The sequence below is a fragment of the Anser brachyrhynchus genome (genome assembly GCF_964034855.1).
Source record: "Anser brachyrhynchus genome assembly, chromosome: 18".
Classification (NCBI taxonomy): domain Eukaryota; kingdom Metazoa; phylum Chordata; class Aves; order Anseriformes; family Anatidae; genus Anser; species Anser brachyrhynchus.
Genome location: NC_137711.1, coordinates 305,987 through 327,338, shown reverse-complemented (window position 1 = coordinate 327,338; position 21,352 = coordinate 305,987). Strand labels below are relative to the sequence as shown.

At 55.6% G+C, this 21,352-nt stretch overlaps 3 protein-coding genes across 8 annotated transcripts; 1 reads left to right on the top strand and 2 right to left on the bottom strand.

Annotated features, from left to right (window-relative positions):
• Positions 1 to 97: 97 nt before the first annotated feature.
• ALYREF (Aly/REF export factor) lies at positions 98 to 5,222 on the bottom strand. Its single transcript, XM_080560487.1, is given in 8 exon segments — positions 98 to 369; positions 1,247 to 1,427; positions 1,598 to 1,661; positions 1,756 to 1,903; positions 4,230 to 4,361; positions 4,633 to 4,884; positions 4,886 to 4,939; positions 4,942 to 5,222. Coding segments are annotated over 8 exon segments (1,101 nt in total). The 5' UTR covers positions 5,197 to 5,222; the 3' UTR covers positions 98 to 354.
• Positions 5,223 to 5,503: 281 nt separating this feature from the next.
• NPB (neuropeptide B) lies at positions 5,504 to 6,303 on the top strand. Its single transcript, XM_080560493.1, has 2 exons — positions 5,504 to 5,885; positions 6,127 to 6,303. The coding sequence occupies exons 1-2, from the start codon at positions 5,652 to 5,654 to the stop codon at positions 6,253 to 6,255; spliced, it is 363 nt and encodes a 120-aa protein (XP_080416619.1). The 5' UTR covers positions 5,504 to 5,651; the 3' UTR covers positions 6,256 to 6,303.
• A 3,552-nt stretch (positions 6,304 to 9,855) lies between these two features.
• Positions 9,856 to 21,276, bottom strand: PCYT2 (phosphate cytidylyltransferase 2, ethanolamine). Of its 6 annotated transcripts, none has more exons than XM_080560481.1 (13): positions 21,115 to 21,274; positions 20,524 to 20,612; positions 19,644 to 19,805; positions 17,678 to 17,744; positions 17,093 to 17,177; positions 15,973 to 16,017; positions 14,429 to 14,567; positions 13,708 to 13,790; positions 13,447 to 13,524; positions 12,693 to 12,758; positions 12,451 to 12,516; positions 11,871 to 11,959; positions 9,856 to 11,160 (listed from the first exon to the last, which is right to left on the bottom strand). In XM_080560481.1, the coding sequence occupies exons 1-13, from the start codon at positions 21,201 to 21,203 to the stop codon at positions 11,073 to 11,075; spliced, it is 1,146 nt and encodes a 381-aa protein (XP_080416607.1). In that variant the 5' UTR covers positions 21,204 to 21,274; the 3' UTR covers positions 9,856 to 11,072. The 6 variants fall into 6 exon arrangements, with proteins under 6 accessions (XP_080416607.1, XP_080416609.1, XP_080416608.1 ...); XM_080560479.1 differs by lacking the exon at positions 9,856 to 11,160 and adding an exon at positions 11,183 to 11,462 and having other exon boundaries at positions 21,115 to 21,275; XM_080560483.1 differs by lacking the exon at positions 12,451 to 12,516 and having other exon boundaries at positions 21,115 to 21,275.
• Positions 21,277 to 21,352: the final 76 nt, after the last annotated feature.

The following is a 21,352-nucleotide window of genomic DNA, read 5'->3' as shown; positions in this document are numbered from 1 at the left end:
CACAGGGACACAGCGGGCGGGGCACAGAAAGGGGCGGGGCGCGGGGCGCGGGAAAGGCGCGCGGGAAAGGCGCGCGGGGCGCGGCAGGCAGCAGGGCTCTAGACACGGTTCTAGTTTATTACGGCCGAGGTGAAAAAGCCACCCCGGCCGGCAGGCAACCAGTAAAATGTATCCCAAAATAACTCGGTACAAAACGGGTCTGCTTCGGCATTAAAAAAAACCTTTACACGAGGTTAAAACCTAGCCCAACCAAAAGGAAAACGATCCCGTCCTCGGGGCCGGCCGCGGCCCTCCCGCGGCACCACGGAGCCGGGCGGCCGCAGCCCCCCCGTGCGCCGCGCCGCGCCATCCGCTTTAGCTGGTGTCCATCTGCAAGAGAGGAGAGAGGAGCGCCGTCACCACCCCGCCGGCACCGCCCCGCCGGCACCGCCCCGCCGTCCCCACCAGCCCCCCAGCATCACCGCCCCCCTCCCAGCACGACACCTCCCGACCGGGGCCAGCCCGCTGCCCTTGGAAGAGTTCGGGCAAGCTCCCTGCGTTCCCCGCCCTCCTCCCCCACCCAACTCTTTCTCAGACGATATTGAAGCATCCCGGGTTCCAGAGAACACTGCTCCAAAACACGTCTCCACGCCAATGTTCTCTGGAATTCAGCTCGCTCCACCCGTACCGCTGCCCCAGCCGTGTCCCATTCCATCAGCGCAGGCAGCAAGGCTCGGAGCACACCGGGCGCGCGTTTAACCTCGACTCTCTACCAACATTTTAACCCTGCCGTGGCACGACATCCGGGCTCATTCTGAATGACACCACGTGCGTTGCTCTTTTCATCTCCTTCTGCGCTAGGGACCTGCATGCTGTGATCAGCATCGCTGACTTTTTCCTCTCTCAGCATCTGAGGCACTTATTTCACTTTTTTTCCTTCTGTTTTTCATTTTTCTGGCCCATTCTCTCCCCGGGCACTGTTACACTGCTATCGCTCATCCCAGCTGTTTTGGCTACAGACGAGCCTGGCCTACGCAGGCCCTGCCGAGTCTGCGAACGCTGGAAAGGGGCCGTTTCTTAGCAGCAGCAGTACTTCTGGAGAGCTAAGGCAACCAGAGGAACAGGGCAGTGCTCGGCTTTGGACGGAAACTATTTTGGCCCAGTAGGCTGAAAGATGATTCCTCCCTGCAGCCAGCTCTGGGCTGCCAGCGTTTCCAAGGAAGCGATGCCGCGGGGCACCTACGCACAGCGCGCAGGCAGCACTTACCCTGGCATTGTAAGCATCCAGCTGTGCATCTAGTTCTTCTGCAGAGAGCTGCTGTTTGGAAGTTCTCCCAGCTCCTCTGCCTCTCCCTCTGCTCCCGCCACGGCTACCTCGCCTGTTGCCTCCTCCACCACCAAATCCTCCTGAACCACCACGGCTTCTGGTCATGCCACCTCTGTTTACGCTGCGATTTTTAAAAGGCAGCCGTTACAGCGCGCTCTGGGTAACCCACACAGGCACTCAGAGTTTGTACAACGGGAGGCGGACCCATGCTTCCCACACAGAGAGAGGCCAGGCCAGCTCGCTCCCCACACTGACCCGCACGGCCACTCTCGCGGCAGCGCGGCATCTCACCTCTGTGCCGGTCTCCTCTGTGTGTCGATCTGTGACGTAACCAGCTGTATGTTCATGGGGCGCCCTGGGGGAAAGCAGCCGGTTACCCTGTGAGCGTGACGGGCACGCAGATCCCGGCCACGCAGGGAAACGCGCCACAATCAGCCGCGTGGACTCACCGTCCAAGGGGACTCCGTTGTACTGCTTCATAGCTTTCAGAGCATCTGCCTTCCTCTCGAAATGCACGTCTGCTGTCCCTAGACTGCGGCCAGATCTGTCATAGTGCACTGCCGCCTTCTTCAAGGTCCCAAACTCTGCAAAGAGTTCCTGAGAAACAGAGAGAGAAGAGAGCACGCTTCCGTCAGCACTGCAAACGCTGAGCAGCCCCGACGCAGGAGAGGCAGACCCCCCCACCAGCTGTCAGGAATTACACGGGCTTTCCGAGCTTCCCTGACGACTCAGAGAAAGCACCCCTGGGAGACGGGAACTCGGGCTATTGGAAGAGTTTCAGACAGGAGCCACCGGTGGCAAACCCAAGCAGGACTCCCTGGTCACCACTTGCAGGGCGCACGCGTGGTGTCAGCAAAGCAGCCTCAAGGGACGCGGGCCTGTTTCTTTTCCCAGTGACGCCGCAAGTCTTCTTGTCAAGGCTGAATCAACAGAGTCACTGTTGTAAGATTGATCCAGACCCTAATCCATTTGTCTCAGGAAGAACAATCTATAAGAATGCAGGGATTTGTAAAATAATCACCGTTTCTATGTGCTAGACTCACCACCCCCCCCACCCCCCCCCCCCCGCCTTAGAGCTTTGCGAGACCAGGTGCAGTTTAAAACCACAGTCCCTGCCAGAGCTTAGGAAAACAACCCAAAAACCGAACTTGGGAAGAGTCCTCTCCATAAGCGCTTCACTCGCCGTCACACGGGACGGAGAGAGGCAGCTACAGAGCCACCTGCTTTGTTCCACAGGGCCTACGTTCAGCGCATCACCCAGGGACGTATCACCGTACGCAAGGTGCTGCTACGCCCCGTGCTTCCAAAGCTCAAAGCCCACAACAGAACTGTCGGCTCTCCCAAGTGGGCACCGCAGGCCGCCTTCTACGTTGTACGCTCCAGAGCCTGAACACCACTCCGGCCGTCTCGGAATCACTACCCAAGCGTTTGGAAAGAGCACTATAAATATTTCGTTTCGCCAGCCAGCAGCACTTCAGGCAATCTTGCCGGCGAGCTCCTCCCTCGCGTTCGTTCACTGGACACGAACATCAGCAAAGCGCTCGCAATAAGCTCTCGGAGCGCGGCGCGGGAGGAGACGCTCCGCTCCTCGCCCAGGCGCGACCCCTCTCGCTGCGCCACGGCCGCAGCACCGAGCAAAGCGCACGCGAGGTCCCTGCCAGCTCCCTCCCGCCAGCGCTCGCTGAGCCGTGCAGCCACGTCGGTGGCACCATCAGCACAGAAACAAAGGAAACAATCCGCGCCTCTCAGGCAGTGCGACGTTACGGACGGGTAGTAACAGAGAGGTGCAAACACTTCCATCAGCTTCGCTGCTAGGTCGGACGCGCGTGGAAATTCGTCCACTCCTGCAGTCCAAGCCAACAGCGGATGAGGCGAGCCTCAACCATCCTGCAGAGCACGCAGGCTTGTTGAGTGAGGTGACTTCACAGTCAAACCGCACGCCACTTGGTGCCACTTTACACATCAAACCGAGGTGACTTCACCGGTCTGCGTTTTCTGTGTCGGGGCCTGACTACAACAAACGGGAAACTTAAACCAAATCTAAGCTTACACGAGGGAAAGAAGCGTTTGTAAGCACATCACCCAGTAACTAGGTGACCTAAAAAATTTTGCTTCCAATTCTCCCGACACGGACAGATCACCGTGTAGAGAAACTGGAATAAATTAACAGATGAAGAAAGCACCAAGGCGTCGTGCTCTAAGTCCCAGCCCCAGCCAGCTCAGAGACAAATTGTCCCGCACGCCCGACCAAAGAGCCTGGCAGGTTCTTACCCAAGGCACCGCTGAAACGAGTGATATAACCGGGACCAGTAACGGGGCTAGGAAGTTTAGCTACTGTGAAACAGATAAAGGAATTAAGGAAGTTACAGCACAAGGACGCAGGCTCTCCCTCACGAATTGGTCTCCTCAGTATCACTGGTTGATGCGTCTATGGGAACACCTTGGCGCTTAACAGAACGCGACTTTAAAAAGAAGCTACGCGAACAGGTCCTATAACAACAGAGCAAACGGATGCCCGCGTACGGTTACTGAGCTTCTGGAGTTACGCGGACCTTGAGAGTTTACAGGGCTCGTTCTAAACTCTGTAGCCACAGAAGGATGGAGCCACCCAGCAGCATCTTCCCCCACGCACCACGGCAGAGCCACGGACGGCGGGATAAACCACGGCTCTGTGCAGGACTGCGGCTGTTCTGAGCCGCAGCCACCTGGAAGCCACGGCCAGAGCCGCCCCCAAACACCCGCGGCACAAAACCAGGCGGGGCCGCGGGGCTGGCCGGGACGGAGCTCCGCCTGCCTGACCCCCGCGGGCACCGGGGCCGGGGAACCCCCCGCTGCCAACCCCCGCCCCTGGCCGCGGGGCGCTGAATGAAACCCCCCGCCCACAGCCCTCGCGCGCGCGGGGCAGCCGCTCCCGGGCCCCTACCTGGATGTCCGCGTCCGAGACGCCGAAGTCGAGGTTGGAGACGAGCAGCTTCCCGCCGGTCTCCACGCCGGCCCCCGCCCCGAAGCCGCTGTCGAAGAGGTCGTGCTGCCACTTCTCGGGGAGCTGCTTCGGCTGCAACGACACCGGCACCTCGCTGAGCGCCGCCCGGCCCCGCCGCCCGCCGGCAGCGCACAAAGGGCCGGGCCGGGCCCGGCCCGGCCCGGCCCGGCCCGGCCCGCCCCGCCGCCCGCGCGGCCCCGTCCCGGGGCTGCCCCCGCCGCCGCCCCCTGCCCGGGCCCGGGCCCGGACCCGTCCCCGTTCCCCCGGGGCGCCGCCGGCCCGCGGCCGCCAGCAGCGCCGCCCCCCGCCCCCGCCCGGCGCCCCGGGCCCGCCGCGGCCGTACCCGGCTGTAGGGCGCGGGCCGGTTCCTGCCGCCGCCCCGGGCCATCACCGGCCGGTTCCGCACGGGGCCGCCGCCGCCCGCTCGCCCGGCTCCCACGCCGCCCCGGCCGGGCCCGCCCCCGCGGGTGGCGCCGCCCCGGCCCCGGCCGCCCCGGCCGCCGCCCCGCCCGGCGCCGCGCTGGCTGCGGTTGAGCTTGATGATGTCGTCCAGAGACATGTCCATCTTGTCGGCCATGATGGCGGCTCCGCTCCGGGGCCCGCACTTCCGGCCGCGCTGCGCCGCCGCCGGAAGCGGAAGAGGCGGGGCCGGCGGGTGAAGGCGCGCCGCCGCGCGCGCGCGCGCTGGGCCTTGTGGGGCGGCGGGCGGGACTTCCGGCGGGGCGGGAGGGGCGCGGGGCGGGGCTTCCGGCGGGGCGGGAGGGGCGCGGGGCGGGGCTTCCGGCGGGGCGGGAGGGGCGCGGGGCGGGGCGTCCGGCGGCGCGATGCGGGTGAGGGTGCGGAGCTGGCACGGGGTCGCCTCCTGGCTGTGGGTGGCCAACGACGAAAACTGCGGCATCTGCCGCATGGCCTTCAACGGCTGCTGCCCCGACTGTGAGCGCGGGGGCACCGGGCGGGCGGCGCGGGGCGGGCGGGGCCGGGCCGGGGCTGACGCCGTGTCCGCGCCGCAGGCAAGGTGCCCGGGGACGACTGCCCGCTGGTGTGGGGGCAGTGCTCGCACTGCTTCCATATGCACTGCATCCTCAAGTGGCTGCACTCGCAGCAGGTGCAGCAGCACTGCCCCATGTGCCGCCAGGAGTGGAAGTTCAAGGAGTGACCGGCGCCGCCCCCGGTAAGCGCGCGGCCGCCGCTCGCCGGGCTCGTGCGCGCCGGATCCGGGCGGGGGGCGGGGGGGGAGCGGCCCCTTCCTACGGGCTGCGCCGCCCGGGGGGCCGGGCCGCGGCGGGGGCGGGCGCGGCGCCCCCCGGTGGGCTATAAAGCGGCGGCGGCGGCGCCCCGCAGCGCTGCGGTCCCGCCGGCACCATGCGCGCCGCTCGCTGCCTGGGGCTGGCGCTGGCGCTGCTCTGCCTCTGCCGCCCCGCCGCGCCCTGGTACCGGCAGGCGGCCGGGCCCCGCCATTACTCGGTGGGCAGAGCCTCGGGGCTGCTCTCCGGCCTCCGCCGCTCGCCCTACATCCGCCGCTCCGACGCCGCCGACCGCCGTCCCGGAGCGCTGCCACCCGGCTCGGCCCGCCCGCCCGCGCCGCTCCGCCCCGCGGTGAGTACCGGGGCCGCCGGGGGGCGCCGGGCACGGGGGGCACCGGTGCCGCTCCCCGCAGGGCACTGGGCACGGGCTGTGCCGGGGCTGCCCGGCCGCAGGCACCAGGGCCCCGTGCTCCAGCGAGCAGCGGGAGCAGGATCTCACCTGCCCGCGGGGCTCCGGGACGCTGGGGCAGCCCGGCTCCCCCGGCAGCGCCACGTCCTGGGGCCCCCGGTCCTGTTGATGGTCTCCCCCGCAGGCACCGTGCGTGATGGATGTGGCCCCCGAGCTGCGGAGCTGCCAGGCGCTGCTGGGAGCCCCTGGCACTCTCCAGTGCAAAGCAGACGTGACCTTGTCCCTGGACCCCACGGAGTGCGCAGATGCCTGAGCCAGCACCGGTGGCTCCGCAGCGACAATAAATGCACTTGGACTGGAACGATCTCGTCTGTCTTTGCAGGGACAGGAGGTGCTGCTGAAAGCCCCTGTAGGGGTGGAGGAACCCACCGGGGTCTGGGGCACGCAGGGGCTGCCCCACCGGGCGTAGATCCAGGGAAGCAGTGCCAGCCTGGGGCGAGAGGCTTACTGGTGCTGTGGGCGCAGGGGGATAGAGCAAAGCCTGGGGCCCCCTTGCTGAGCTCAGGATGAGGGGACTGCCGGGGGAGAGGGAACCCATCGAAATGGAGCACCAGGTGCTAGAACAGCAACTGACTTCATTGGGAAGAGGAGCCCCAAGATCCGCAGGGCAGGCGTGGGGGGTGGGCCCTGCCCTGAACAGCCCTGCTTCAAGCACTACTTCTGTATCATCTGCAAACATTCTGTATCAGCCTGCAAACAGCTGCTGCAGAGGCGGCGTCTCCCCACATCGCTGCTGAGCCCCCCACCTCACCCCAGGGTCTAGCTCCCTGAACCCAAGAGGGACTTGCGCTGGGCCAGGACAGCCTGCCCAGGGCACTGGCGATGCTGTGGGCTAACAGGACAAGGGCAGCGTAGCTGGGCGTGCATGGGGGCAGCTGGGGCTGAGCACTGAGAGACCTGCAGCCCTGCTGCCTCTGAGGGCCAGGGCTGGCATCCTCCAGGTGCCCGTGACTGCTCAAACCCAGGTGGAAAAATTGCTCACCGATCACAACCAGCAATCACCACCCCCCTGGAAACTCACAGATAGCCCCACACGCCCGAGGGCTGCGCGAATGCCTGTCAGCAGTGGCTGCGAGGCACGGTGCCTGCAGCAGTGGCAGGGCTGTGCAGGCAGCAGTGACGGGGCGATACAGCCCAAGCTGCAGGGAGCAGCAGAACCTGACTCGGCTTTGCTGGGTGAATTACTGCAGCCAGGGCATCGCTGTCCTGCCACCCCCCAAAGGGCCCTGCTGCCCCCGTCCCCACGTGCTGCAGGAGGCGCTGGCCCAGCCCCGGGGCGCCCAGGCCGTGCTCAGGCAGCAGCACCCCGGTGCAGCATCACCGACACCCCCAGCAAACCGGCCAGCACAGCCCCAGCCCGGCCTTCCAGGGACCCTGCCTGCCCCGGCCCCGGCCGACGCGAGGAGCGCAGCTCCCCCCCCCCAGTCCCCGAGTGTCACCTGGGCAAGAGGCAAGGCTGAGTCCTCGGAGAGCCGCGGGCAGGAGCAGCCCCTCGCTGAGGGCACCCCCTTTCTATAAAGGCTGCCACACGCTGCCCTGAGCCCTGCCCAGCTGAAGGCTGCCAGCACTGCAGGCACGCGCCTCTGCGTCCCCCCGAGGTGCGGGCGGCCCTGGGCATAGCACCAGGACCACGCGTGCTGCTTGTGCTGCTGGGGCACGCGTGCGGGCACTGCAGCTCCTGCCACAGGGTGAGGACCAGAGCTGCTGGCCTCCTACACCAGGGTCACCACTGCTCTCATAAGATTTAGCGAGCCCGATTCAAATGTTCCAGCAAATTGGTTCCCATGAGAGGAACGTCAGACACTTACTGCACGTTGCAAGGGAGGCCTCCTCAGGATTAGTGCAGGAGCCAGAGTCTTAGTCCGTGCTTGGTAAAAGGAAGAGAGAGAGAGAGAGAGAGGAGGACAGTGAGAATTGAGTCACAAACTTGAAATTCGTGCAATTTATTTCCCTATTTTAACTCCCCATTCATTTTTGCCCTCCGGGACTCACAAGATGTCAGCGAACACAAGGTTGGAAGGAAAAGGGCCCAAAGGCACTTGAAGAAATACCATATGCCAAAGTTTTCTGCTCAGAAACAGCAATGAGGACATGCAGAATGGCAGCTCCACCACGCACCGCTCACTCATCTGAACAAGTGAAGCTGAAATTTCCAGGCAAAACAGTTACACCAGCAGGCAGGCACCCAAGTGGTGAGAACGCAAATTAAATAGTTTAGTCATTTTTTAATAACAACGGCACTTGTTTTGGTCCCAGAGGCAGCTCATTTACACGCAAATGCTGGGCTCGGGGTAGGTTTGTCACCGTGTGGAGTTGTTTGTTTTTAATGACAAACTCCCCGTCAGTCTCTGGGGGTGGGGAGCTCATACCGCAACGGGGCTCTTTGTGCTCTTGCCCCCCAGCAGAGCCCAGGACAGGGCTCAGCCTGGCCCCACGGCCCACAAGGGCAGCAGAGGATCCCGGCCAGCGATAACCTCGCCTCCACTCTGGCAGCAAGCGGCAGCGGTGGCTACCTCCAATCAGGAAAAGTCCCGGCTGGCGAGCAGCAGGGGACAGCCCCGGGGGAGCAGCCTGCTCAGGAGCCGGACAGGCCTCAGCAGCCGGGGCTAGCCTGGCCCTGCAGGGAGCAGGCACCCCCATCCTTGTCCCCATGTCACCAGCCAGGCCCAGGGCCCAGCAACAGGCTTTCCACCACAGCCACGACCCTGCTGCCAGCCAAAAAGGGAGGTATTTTTCTAGAGATGAAACATCTCCCAAAAACGGCAGGTGGAATCAGGGGTCGTTCCGACACTTGCCCAGGGCTGCCCTCAACCTCCCTTCAGCTGCAGAGCTGCTCTGGAGAAAAGCTTTCTGCCAGGCACGGCCCCACCACTGGAGAAAAGCCCTCTCTGCTCCTCCAGGACGAGCACCAACATGGCCCCACACAGGACAGAACAGCGCGGAGCCGATGGCCCTGCCCCAGCCCCCTGCATCCCCCAGAGCAGGAACATCCGCAGCCCCCAGCAGCTGCAGAGCTGAGGGGGGAGCAGGACAGGCCGGTGCACTCACGGCATCGCCGGTGCCGTGCTCGAACGCTGCCCAGCGGTGGGACTGCTGTTCTGTCACAGGCACCTGAGGAGCTCCAGCGAGGTTATGGGAGAGGACGGGAGGCTTCGAGTTCTCCAGGTCCCCCTCCTGCCCCGAGGCCGGGAGCATTCCCACGCAGGTGGGTGGGTTGGCTCCTGATAGCACCTTGTCACAAATGACACATTCATTAGGAGATGCCAATATGCAAACACAGGATCTGGGATTAGCAATTGCACAGACATGAGATGCTGAGGCTCTGTGGCAGATCTGTGCACGCTGCAGCCCTTCTGCAGGCAGCAGGGCAGAGCCACCAGGGCTGCTCGTAGACACTGCTTTAGCGTTGCAACGCACCAAGCTACCGGCAGAATCCTAACTCCACACCCACCTTGTTTATGTAACTGCGTGACTGCCAAACTGCCAAGACACCTTTCCAGTGCAAGCTGTGCTGCAATGCCGAAGTCCAGAAAGCATAAAAACCTAGAACAGCGTAGCAAAGATCCCCTCACCTGGCCTAGTTGTTTTTGAGTGAATTCAGCAAAAACCTCTTCACATGGCAAAAAAGAAGGGCTTCTAGCTAGAGTGATCTCTAACCCTTGTACCAGAAGAAATTTAAGATTTTCACAGAGCTCAGGCAGAGCTGCCCGCAGCAAAGTTTGTTTTTATGCCAGCAGTGAACTCTTGCCCATTCTTGACATAGCTTCCAGGGAAAAGCCTCTGCAGAAGTCTCCACCCAAAGGCCTGAAACCTTTCTGGCACCTGGACTCGAGGCCTGAAGAGACCAACAGACAACTCTTCAACATTTTATTAATGATCAGCAACAGAATTTTACAACAGAGAGGACACAAAATCGGCTTGGAAGGACTGTACAGCACAGTGCAGGGAGTGGCTGAGACACCCAGCACAGCACCCTGGAATGTACGAGGCAGAGAAGGGCTCAGCCCAGCACCTGGCTCTTCCGACTCATCCCCTCAGGCCCTGCAGGTTCCCGCAGGAGGTAAACATGCTGCACTTCAACCCTAAGAAAACAATCGTGAAATTCCAGCTCACAAGGTCACTTCTCTTGGTAACATCTGTCAGGCACAAGGTGGACTCTGGCAGCAACAGCAAGCAGAGCTCTGAGCACAGTTCACGAGGAGCGCCGAGTCCTGCGCATCTCATAGCAGGCGGAGCCTTTGGCAAAACCTGCCAGTATTCTCATGCCTTGTGCAAAGAAATTCCTCAAACTCACCAGGGAACACATCAGACCTGAGGGTCTCTGTGCCACGAGCCTCACAACCCGCAGCAGATGCTGAGCTGCTGCCTGTCACTGGGGAAGTGAATGATTCACTGGCAACAGTCACAGCTGGAGGAAGGCTTTATCCAATTAGACCGTAAGTAGCTTTCGATCTGGTATTCGTGCAGAGGCAGCAGCTGAGAAGCACCACCACCAGCAATCTCAGAGCACAGGGCGCAGTCAGCACCGCCAGCAGCAGGCACACTGATTGGCCTAGCATCCCTACCCAAAAAGCTCACAGAGGAATTGTTGGCTGCCCCTTTCTCCCGGGAAGGCTGTTCTCTCCAGTCTGTCAAGCAGCCCACACCACCACCTGAAGGGGTGTTCTGAAATGCAGACTCCAGTCATGACAGCAGAATGTGGAAGGAGGCAGAAAGAGCCCGGGAAGCTGCTTCATTTCCCACCTTGTAAAAGCCAGAAATGGCAGAAAGTAAAAGCACATCAACATGTTAAAACATTAGTTATAATTAAAACCATTTTTTTCTTTTTCAAATCTTCTCCTGGGAAAGGGAATGGGGGTTGATTAACGGAGGAAAAACTAGGCAGCAGGATCCCAACTCATTATGTCTGCATAATTAGTGCAGGAGGAGCTGGGACAGCTAGGCTAGCACATCCTGTGCACACCAGCAGCGGTGTCCTTGTTCAGAGTCCTCTCTAGAAGAGCTCTTTGCTCCTCCAGAAGAGGGCGAGGCTGCAGCGTTCCACGACCCAAGCATCAGCTCTCTGCTGGTCTAGTGCTTCTCTTCCAGTCTCTTCATGGCCTCCAATACTGCCAGCTCTTTTGCTTCCTTCTTCTGGTTCCTAGCTTCAAACTCCAGCCTGCATCAATCATAAAACACCATGAGAGTCTTACCCATTCCTCTCTCTAGGAGACTAAAACCCCCTGGAACAGGGGAGCACCGCCTTCTCCTATGTTGTTTTGTTATGAGAGTATTTCAGAAGCTTCACCAGTAACCTCCCACCCTCCTCTTTGAGAGAGCCAGCACCCAGAGCTTCCTCCAAGTGTCACGATCACTTCTCTCTGAAGTCCAAGGCTCCCACACCGGTCAAACAACACTTCTCCCTCTGAAGATGCTGCTGCTGTTCCATGCTTGGTCTGTCCCAGGACACACCACTTAGTGCTGCAATACCAAATTCAAATTTACAACTGACCTGAGCTGGGGTCACTGAAGGTGAACGGCTTAAAAGAGCAAAGCACTGAAAGAAACAGCATGCTAAATCCTTAAGAATACAGCAAGGATTTTTTTTCATTGATAGAGAAGGAGGAAAAATAATAAAACGTGCCGTGAAGCACATTCTAACCTAGTATAGTTTACCTATTCCTTTTCCTGTATAGTCTGGTAAATCCACACTTAAGCAGCCTGCCCAAAGTTCCAGAACAAAGCTTTGGAAGATGAAGGACCAGTTCACTGTTTCCCTCCTCTGTGCCCTCAGATATCCCTTCTCTTCCTGTTTGATCCCATTAATCAGGCCTCAGACAAGCTGGACTGAACAGCATGCAACAGAACTAGAGGATGAAGAAAGCCAACCTGTTCTTGATGATTCTTTGCACAATTAAATCTGTGGTGAGATTGCTGCCACTGTCCACCAGCTGGAAAATGCCACGTCTCTTCGGTTCCTGTGAACAAACAAAGCAGACTCATCTGTGAAAAACATGAAGGACCTCTGGATTTACAGCTCAGTAAAGGAAAGCTGAGCAGAAGTCATGGCAGGTCCTGTGGGCACCCAGCCAGGCACGACACAAAATCATCTCCTAAGAAGCTGAATAAATCACTGATGAAAGCAAAGCTTCAGGTATATGGGAGCTGAGCGAGGGATTTGCATAGAGCAAAGATGACAGGATTTCTCATTCTGCCGTGAAGGTATCAGAAACAGGCAAAACAAAACGGTGACTAAGAGAATGGAGTTGTGAATGATTTACAGGCTCTGCTCCAAGTAGCTACCGGAGGGGTTGACAAAAAACAGAATCACCTGACAAAGACTTGCTTGGGTAGCATCCACTGCAATACTCTGTATTCTAATTCTCAGCCCAGGAGCATGAACAAAGCCATGCTGTATCTGTCACAAATGCTGGCAAAAAAGCACAGATGGCAGCAGCTAGCATCTTACCTCATATGGATCAGAACCATCCTTGTCTGACACCACCTCTGTCATTCCATGACATACAAGTGTTACCTAGAGAGGAGCACAAAGTCACCAACAATCACATTCCCTCCAGAAGGTGACAGGGACTGTAATTATGCTGAGCAGGACCACCTCTCTGCTATATTGCTATGTTTTCCATCACTTTAGCTCTTCAAGCACATCAAAAGCCAGCATCTTCACGTACATCTATACACAAAGACTCTCACCCTGAAGTGATCCAGCAGATCAGCAGTGACAGCATATGGGGCTCCAATTACCACTTCTGAGACATACTAGAAAAAGAAAACAAGAATCCAGATTAAAAAAAAAAAGCCACAACAGAGACCAGCCTATCTCCTACATGGACTTGAGCAGGCCACCTGATTATAGATTTAGGAACTCAAATAAGGGAAATAGGAAAGCGAGTTGGTTGGGGCTTTGAGCAACCGTGTCTAGCGGAAGGTGTCCCTGCCCATGGCAAGGGGGTTGGAACTAGACGATCTTGAAGGTCCCTTCTAGCCCAAACCATTCTATGATTCTATGATCTTTTTGTTCCACTAAAGATTATGCTTTCTGGTAGGGTGTATACAGCAAATCCCAGAATTAATTGCTCAGAGCATATATCTCTGGGCCTCCCTACATTTCTTTCCCAGGAAGTTTTTACCCTGCTGCAGAAAGTAGATAGTTTTCTGCAAGAATACAGTTGTCTTTGCATAGAGCAGAGCAGCACTCTGCCTCTTCACTGCTGGTGGAAGAGGTGAGTGGGTGCAATGGCTCAGATTAACCAAGACGACAGAGAAGCCTAGTGATTCCTCACAGGAGCGCGCCAGCACCTCTGGTAGCCTGAAGTGATTGGTCTTATCTTTGCTTTCTCAATGAATACTAAAGATCTTGTGCAAGGTTTTTTAGCTATGGGTGAACAACATCAGCTCGTAGGCAATTTCTGGAACACTGCAAGGTGACGGAGCTGTAGACACTTACCCTACAGGCCAAGACACTGAGCGTTCTCTCATGGATGTTCATGATGGGATAATTCTTCCCTTTGTAACGATTTACTTCCTAAGGCAAAGCATCAGTCACAATTAGAAGAAACACAAAGCAATCCCCTTCCTTCTCACTTTCTCCCAGTAAGAAAAACCGGTATCGGCCAATACAACCCTTTCTTGTCTTCCAGCACACAGCCTGCTTGTTTCAGAAAGAACATGTGCCAAGCTGCTCCATCTCTGAATTTTATATACAGACCTGGTCAAAGTGCAACCCAGCGATGATGTAGGGTCTCTCTGCCAGCTGGTGAACCTTCTCCAAGAAATCTACATGCCCAATATCTGCAGACCTGTTTAAGGAATTGAAGCTAACATGGAAAATGGAGAAAGGAAGCCAGAAACAGATGTACCAGGAAAGCACAGCAGGAAATAGTAATCCCAAGGATTTTATTTCTGTATTGCTTTGTGCCTATGTGCTAGGAACAGTTGCCTTCCTCCTCGGGCCCTCAGGCTCTGGACAAAAGCCAGGCATCTTTTCAGTTCCACCTTACATGGACTCAACTTTGCCTCTGTCCAGAATTTCTACCCATTTTGGGTAGAAAGGGAGGCACAGCACCTCCAAGACTGTCCTGGGGATGAAGTGTCTGCTCCAAATACCCTATGCTTTCTAGCAGCAGTCACTTAGTCTATGACAGCCAAACCTCAAGAAGGACGAGCGTATGATCAGTAGAGCATGGAGGGTATCCAACTATCATTCTGAAATCCTCTAACAGCCACAAGTCTTTCTAGAGAGTAGTCGTAACTCCTTGCTCTGTGTCCTGTGACTAAGAAACTGTCATTAGAAACTCCTGCCTTTTCCCTCACCCACATACCTAAAGAAAACAACAACAACAAAAAGTAGTAAATACCCTAGTCTGGTGCCTTAAAATACAAGAACAAGCAGACCAACACTATTCTCGTGACAAAACAGTCAAGGATACGGAACAGGTCAAAGGCTCCGGCCACATAGATGATAGTGTCTCCTGGCTGTGGTTCCTTTCCTGATGCAAACTGGATGATCTTCTGAGATGTCTGCAGGAACTGTGAGACACCAGTCCAGGGACTATGACCTTTTGGTCCCTAGGAAAACACACACCACACACATTTCCTTTTCAAGCTCCAAGAGGAGATTTGGACCACACATATACAGTGCCAGAACACAGCTGTAGGCAGGACTGCATGTTAGTTTGCTAGCAAGTATTGCAGCTCTTAGCAGCTTGCACTTTCTACATTTACACAATCCAAATCATCCCCTCAACAGCCAGCTAAGGAGATGCTGAGAAGAAAGCTTAGGAAGGAAGAAGGCAACAGGGCAGTCCAGGATTTCCAGGAGAGGCAGAACTTACTAACGGAAGAGATACACAATGCACAACCTACCTATATCCTCTTAGGCATACAATCTTTTTCAAGCTGCAAGGCAGCCTACCCTTTCACCTGGCTGACTGGTATGCTAAGCTGGTATCACCCAGAACTCAGCAAGGGCCAAATATCCCAGCTGCAGTGAAACCGAAGATAGAGCTTGAGCCCCACCATGCGGCAGTTCGGGAAAGAGCCACCAGGTCACTGGCCCTGGCATCTGCTTTGCTCCCCTAACGTTAGAAACAATAAAAGACGCAACAAAACAAAGACAATTCAGCTAAGACCAGGGCAAGCCACACAAACAACAGTATACAGAAGGGAGTATGCTGCTGGCGGGGGTCATGCAAAATACTTAGTGCCCAGATATCTTTCCCTAGATCCAAGAACCAGGAAACAGACACATTAGAGCAAGAGGCCTGACAAAGCCTTCTCCAAAATAAACAAACAAACAAAAACACCACCCAACAGCATGGCAGAGAACAATTCAGCCTGGTCAGCAAAACCACAGTGAGTAAAATACTTACTCAAGCTGTAAGGCCGGGTGGTTGTTAATGAGGGACAATCTAACACCCGGAAGGAAAAAAAAAAAAAAAAAGAAAAAGGCTGATAGCTCTTTAGAGGCAGCCCAAGACATGAGCTGAACATGACAGCAGAGTGCCCCAGGAGGAACGTTCTGCTATTTGAAGACCAGGCAACTGAATTCTTTGCAGTATGGAATGCTAGTTATGTGCCTGCTACATAAATGCTTCCCAGACCTAATGCAACACCTTTTAAAACGTAAGCACCAAAAGGAGCATCGCTAGAAGCTGTCCCTAGGCTGGAACTCTGGGCACCTGCATCCCAAAGGAAGTGGCAATAAAGAATTTACAAGCAAGCCAAACGAACAGCAACAGCTCAACAAGTGCAGCAGCGCTGTGGTGCCGCTAACATACTGTTCACACCACCAGTACTGCTGGTCCTGTGCAGCCACACCTGCCCATTTCACTGACTACAGCAGTGGCAAACATTTACTGAGGTTACTGCTAAACGTGGCGGGAAAAAACAAGCCTGCAATACAGGCCAGAAAGCACATTTGGAATCCTTCTCATGACAACAACCAGACGTCTGAGGCTAGAGCTCACATTACCTTCCCAAAGTTGTCAGTGTGCTTCCGATAGTCTAGGTCCTCATCCTGAAGGGAGATAAAGAATCAAAATGTTTAAGCACTCACACAGCTCATCCAACCAAAAATATGCGTGCGTGTGGCAGAAGTGCTGGGAAGTCCAGGCTTAGACTGCACATCATCGATCGCTGGCACTAAATGCTGACAAAGTAGTTAATATCTAAACCAGAATCACGTCCCAGCTGGAGTCAGATGAAACTTCCTTATCTGACCTCGGCCTGGCATCACACAGTCCCAGTGGTTCTTGTTCTTGCCCAACCTGCGCAGCTGATAGCATTGCACACCTATGTCCTCTCTCAACTATGCAAGCCCCCAACAGGGCAGCGTCCTGACATTTTCCAAAGACACGCCACTAGAGATGGGCTCAGATCTGTGCAGACAGCTAGCGATGCTGAGTCAAATCTTGGTGTGAACTTACATACTACTGCTAAGCCAATCTAACAGCTCAGCACACTGAAAGATCTCCCTCTAGCCCCAAATTCTCTTGTTCCTCCATTGTCTCATCCCTGCTATTATCTCAGCGATTTCGTTCAATGGATTGCTTGTTTACTGAGTCAATTTAACTCATTAACCAACAGAACACTACTTCCTCTTTTTTTGCTTTGGTTAGGTTAGCTATTTATCACATAGTGAGCTGAGGAGACTAGAGAAAGGTCTGATAAGACTCAGAGACAGCAGAAGGCAAAAGCATACAGCTCAGTTAGAAGGAAGAAGAATTTCCATTCCTGGCAGCACTGGGCTGCTAGATCAATGGGGCTGCACAATGTAATTCCACACTCAGAGAAGCCATAGACTAGTCTGCCTTTCCAATAACGTTCCTGAAGCTCACACCAATCGTGATGAATCAAAGCTTTTCATCTCCATACACCTTTTGAAAGCAGCACGGGCTCTGCACTGTGATCTCAGACAGGCTTAAGCAAATATAAACAGGGTGTTTTGCTGTCACTGCCCATAATCAGTTTGCCAGTTCTCCACGCACCTCGGAGCCAGACCCAGGAGCTCCACCGCCATTTTGGGACAGCAAAAGGGAAGAGCTGGCATATGCCCTAGACTCCAAACTCCCACCCAAAGCCCTGTGACTCACTATGTTGCTGTGGTGAGCCTTAGTCATGAGCAGCATGCGGCCAACAAGGTCAGTAGTGGACACACCTTGGGTGCGTTTGCATTCCCTGCAGGGAGACAAGCAAAGGATAAAGCAGAAGCCATAGGAGCATATGCCTCTTTCTCTTCCCACCGTTATCACTGGAACACATGTAAAACCTGGTAAATCCAAATCAGGGATCATCCAGAGAAAGTCTTCCTACTATCTGCCCTTGATATTAAGTATACCACTTGCCTGCTGAGCTTCTGCATCTTCTTCACACAACAGCGACCAATCGTATGAGGAAAACTTACCTTGCACGGACTTCCCAACAGAACTAACTCCCAGTGAGGCTTCAATACTAGACCCAGCATATACTAGGAACAGGAAGCCCCTACCACTCAGCTGCTAGTCTGCATCGCCTTCTGGAAACCTAAATGTCTGGAGCAGCTAAAGCTCTGACACACGTAATAACAAAATTAAAGTGTGACCTGAAGACAGCTGTATTTCATCTGACTTTCCTTCAGGACAGGAACTCTCAGAAACTCTACCCAAAACAGTATAAGAGCCTAAGGAGAAATGCGTTACCTGTATCGCCCAGCTGTCTTCACTTCCTCATAGGTGTCCTTGCCATCTATCGTTAAGGTGATGTCATCTGCAGAAAGAGAAAAGCCTCAGAACTGCACTCCAAGCCTTCCTGCACAAGAGCTGTTAGAATTACAGCAACAGCCGAATACATCCAGCACATAAGCCAGACTGTAATTCCTGCAATCCGAACCACAGTGCGAACACATGTAGTATGTCCTGCATCCCATGGATATATTGTGGGATTGCAAGACTAATCTATCTGTAGAGACAAGCATATTCCTGGGTGCTAAAGGCCATTAGCCATCTCACCAATTGTTTTTTAAGATACTCCAGAAAATCTGAGCTTATTGCCCTGGTAGCAATTCCAACAGCAGACACAACTGAATTGTTGTCCAGATAACCATAAACAGCTACAATTATTCTCAGTGTTAAAAAGCACCTTAACTTTAATTTCTCTAGCACTGTTGTTAGCTGTTCATGTTATGGCTTCCCCAGTCAATTAAACAGTTCTTCAACACCCAATTCTTCCCCTCAGTGATGGCACTTCTACCATGACATTAACATACCCCTTGAACTCCTATAGAGTTAACTCTGGTTCACCTTTGGCGTGGTTGCTGACTCATTGTACAAAAACCACCTGCATTTAGTGACAGTTTAAAATCTTCAACAGCAAAACCTAAGCTGGCTTTCAATTGGCATAATACCCTGTTTACAGTGCAGGCATTGGTAACTCACATGTACTCTCTCTTATATAGTTGCAGTGGCATTCTCAGAAAAGCTGATGAGTTCCAAAACTCCACACCCCTTCCTCAGGGCACAGGGAAAGGAGAAGAGAACATACTGCAGTTACAACACTGCGTGCCAGAGGAGAGGCAGAAACAGCGGGTTTGCTATCTGCCACTTTCCCAGCTAAGCCCGGCTATTTCTAAACTTACCTTCTGCATAAACACAGCCTGGCAAATCTGCAGCATCTAAGAGTATTATGCAGGTAGAAGTACTGAATTATTTGACAAAAGAGATAAAGGCAGGGAAACTGGAGCAAAGGCCACAAGCACTTCTCTGTTATCATAATCCTTCACCAAGTCCAGTACGGGGTCACGTACCCCAAACGCACTTTCAGGACAAGCAATTAAGTTAGCGAGGAATGTGATAATCACCCTGTCCACGTGAAAAAAGCATATCTATCTAATTGAACATTAACAATTTATTTACATTAAACGAAATACTTGTCTTATCAATACTAGATGGCTGGGATCAAATGAGAAAGGAAAAGTGAAAAACTGCAAAGACTATTGCAGATTCAATTAACAAAATTAACCCCCCTTCAGAGGGGTAGGGAGGAGAGGCCAAAACCAAATGAACATGAGACGTAGTCCAAGGAAGGGACAGAGTACAAAACCAAGAATGTTTCATCAGAACACTGTTTCTCTTCAGTGACTGCAAACTGAAGAATGTTCATAATAAGAACCGAGTCTCTGACCACAGTCAGCTAAGCACTTTAACAGCTTATCAGCTAGATAGAGACAGAAGCTTTTCAGACCTGATCTCATCCCAGGATAAGCAGATATAAACATGATTGTGTTTTTGCACGCTGAACTTCTGTAACAGTGTTTTTCATGTTTAGGTTGTATAAATGACTATTTTTCCCACGCACAGTTTTTTTCTTGTGTTGAGGGCAATCTCAGGATAACTGTCAGACAGCGCGTTTCATCTTTGTAAGTGAAAGGGATGCTTGAACCAAGGAATCTGACCACTCTCACAGTACCTTGCACAAACATGTTTCCCTGAAATACCTGAACACCTGAGTAGCTGTATTGACTAGTGCAGGCACTGGGAACACAGAAATCCGTACAAATGAGGATTTCCCTGAGCCAGAAAGTTCCTTGTTTTGCAGCAGGAAAAACAAGAGCACAGAAGCCCTGGAGGTCCCTTGTTAATACAACTGCCACCTCAGAACACCACTCACCACCATGCACACAGAAGTCACAGTTATATTTGTCCAAGGTTTCCAGTGTGGTGACATAGGGAGCTCCTGGAGCAATCTCATCCACCCACTTGATGGCTTGCACCATTTTGTACCTCTCCTCTTGTGTAAAGACAGGGGGGCCCTTGTGCTTGGCAATCTCTTCTGCGTGAGAAAGAGAAAAATCCAGTTAGAAGCGTTTGAGCGAAACTCAGCTTGAAATTGGTCTGCAGCAGGGAAGGAAGTCCCAGGTAGGTCAGGAAGTGTTTTAATTCAGTCTCCTTTTTAAGCATGTAGCAAAGGCCTTAGAATTCACTCTGAAGGCAAAGGGTATCTGTGACTCCCTGTACCTCATACTGCTTCCTGAGGAGATTACCCAGACCTCTTGGCAGCCCCCTAGGGGAACATCTCCTCTTAAACAGTAACTTCAGGCTATGTTGGTTTATACTGGAAAATACGCATCCATAAATCAATTTAAAACCAATCTTTACAAGCAAGAATTAATGCGTAGCACTTAACTCTCACGTGGGCTTGAAATGAGCTTTCTCCACACAGTAATTTGGTTTGGAATACCAGTTCTGCAGTTTGCACCTGCAACACCAGATTGATTTTCAACTGGTTCTATTGCTTTGCAGAACAGAACACAGACCACTCCTCAGAGGAAGCCTGCAAGCTCTGAACTATGCAAAAATCGCTGAGGAAACAGTGAGGATAACTCCACTGCCTCATCCAGGGAAGAAATGCTTTTTCTGGTGGTAGCTGCTGCTCCTTGAGGACATGTAGGAAGAAAGCTGCTTTGGACCGGGATCTCCCCCTCTCAGGGCTAATGCTGCAGGGTGATTTGAGAGGCAGCACGAGGTGAAAAGCTGAGAAACCCTCTTACCATCCGTGTGGACTCCGACAATCAGATAATCTCCCATAGCCCGAGCCTGGCGCAGCTGGTTGGAGTGGCCATAGTGCACCATGTCATAGCTAGAAAGACAAAGGCCCTGCTTCAGGCCGGGGCACAAGGACGCGCTCAGCTGGGGCGCTGCGGCCGGTGACCTTCCCCCTTGCCACCGGGCGATCCCCGCCGCGGGCTCGAAGGGCCAAGGTCTCGCTCCCGCCTGCCGCGATTAACGCGCCCGCGGCCGGCTCCTCACAGGAGGCCGGGGCGGCGCCCTCAGCCTGCCGGCGGGGTGCCGGGGTGCCCGGCCGCAGGCTGCTCCCACCGGAGGGGCCGGGCCGCGGCCCCGGCCTGCCCGCGACCGCCACCGGGACGGCCCGGGCGGCCCCGCCGCCGGCACGGGACGGGGCCGGGCAGCGGTTGCTCCGCGGCCCCGGCGCTCCGCCGACGCCCGAGGGCGCTCCGCCGCCGCCGGCTCCGTCTCGCCCCGCTGTCGCCGCCCCGGCCCGCCCGCCCCCGCCGGCGGTCAGAGAGGAGCCGGAGGCACGAGCGCAGCCGCCGCCGTTTATTTCCGCCCGCCGCACTCACCAGCCGTCGCACCAGACGCGGACCGGCCGGTGTCCCGCCGCGCCGCCCGCCGCGGGGCCGCCGCCGCCCGCCGCCCCGTTGCGCAGCATGGCCGCGCTGTCACCGGCGGCCCCGCCGCCGCCCCCGCCGCGGACCGGGGCCTCCCGCCCGCCCCCGCCCCGCCCCGCGCCCGCCCCCGCCGCCATCTTGGGGCGCGTCAGCACCGGCGGCGCGGGGCGGGCCGGCCCCGAGCCCCCCC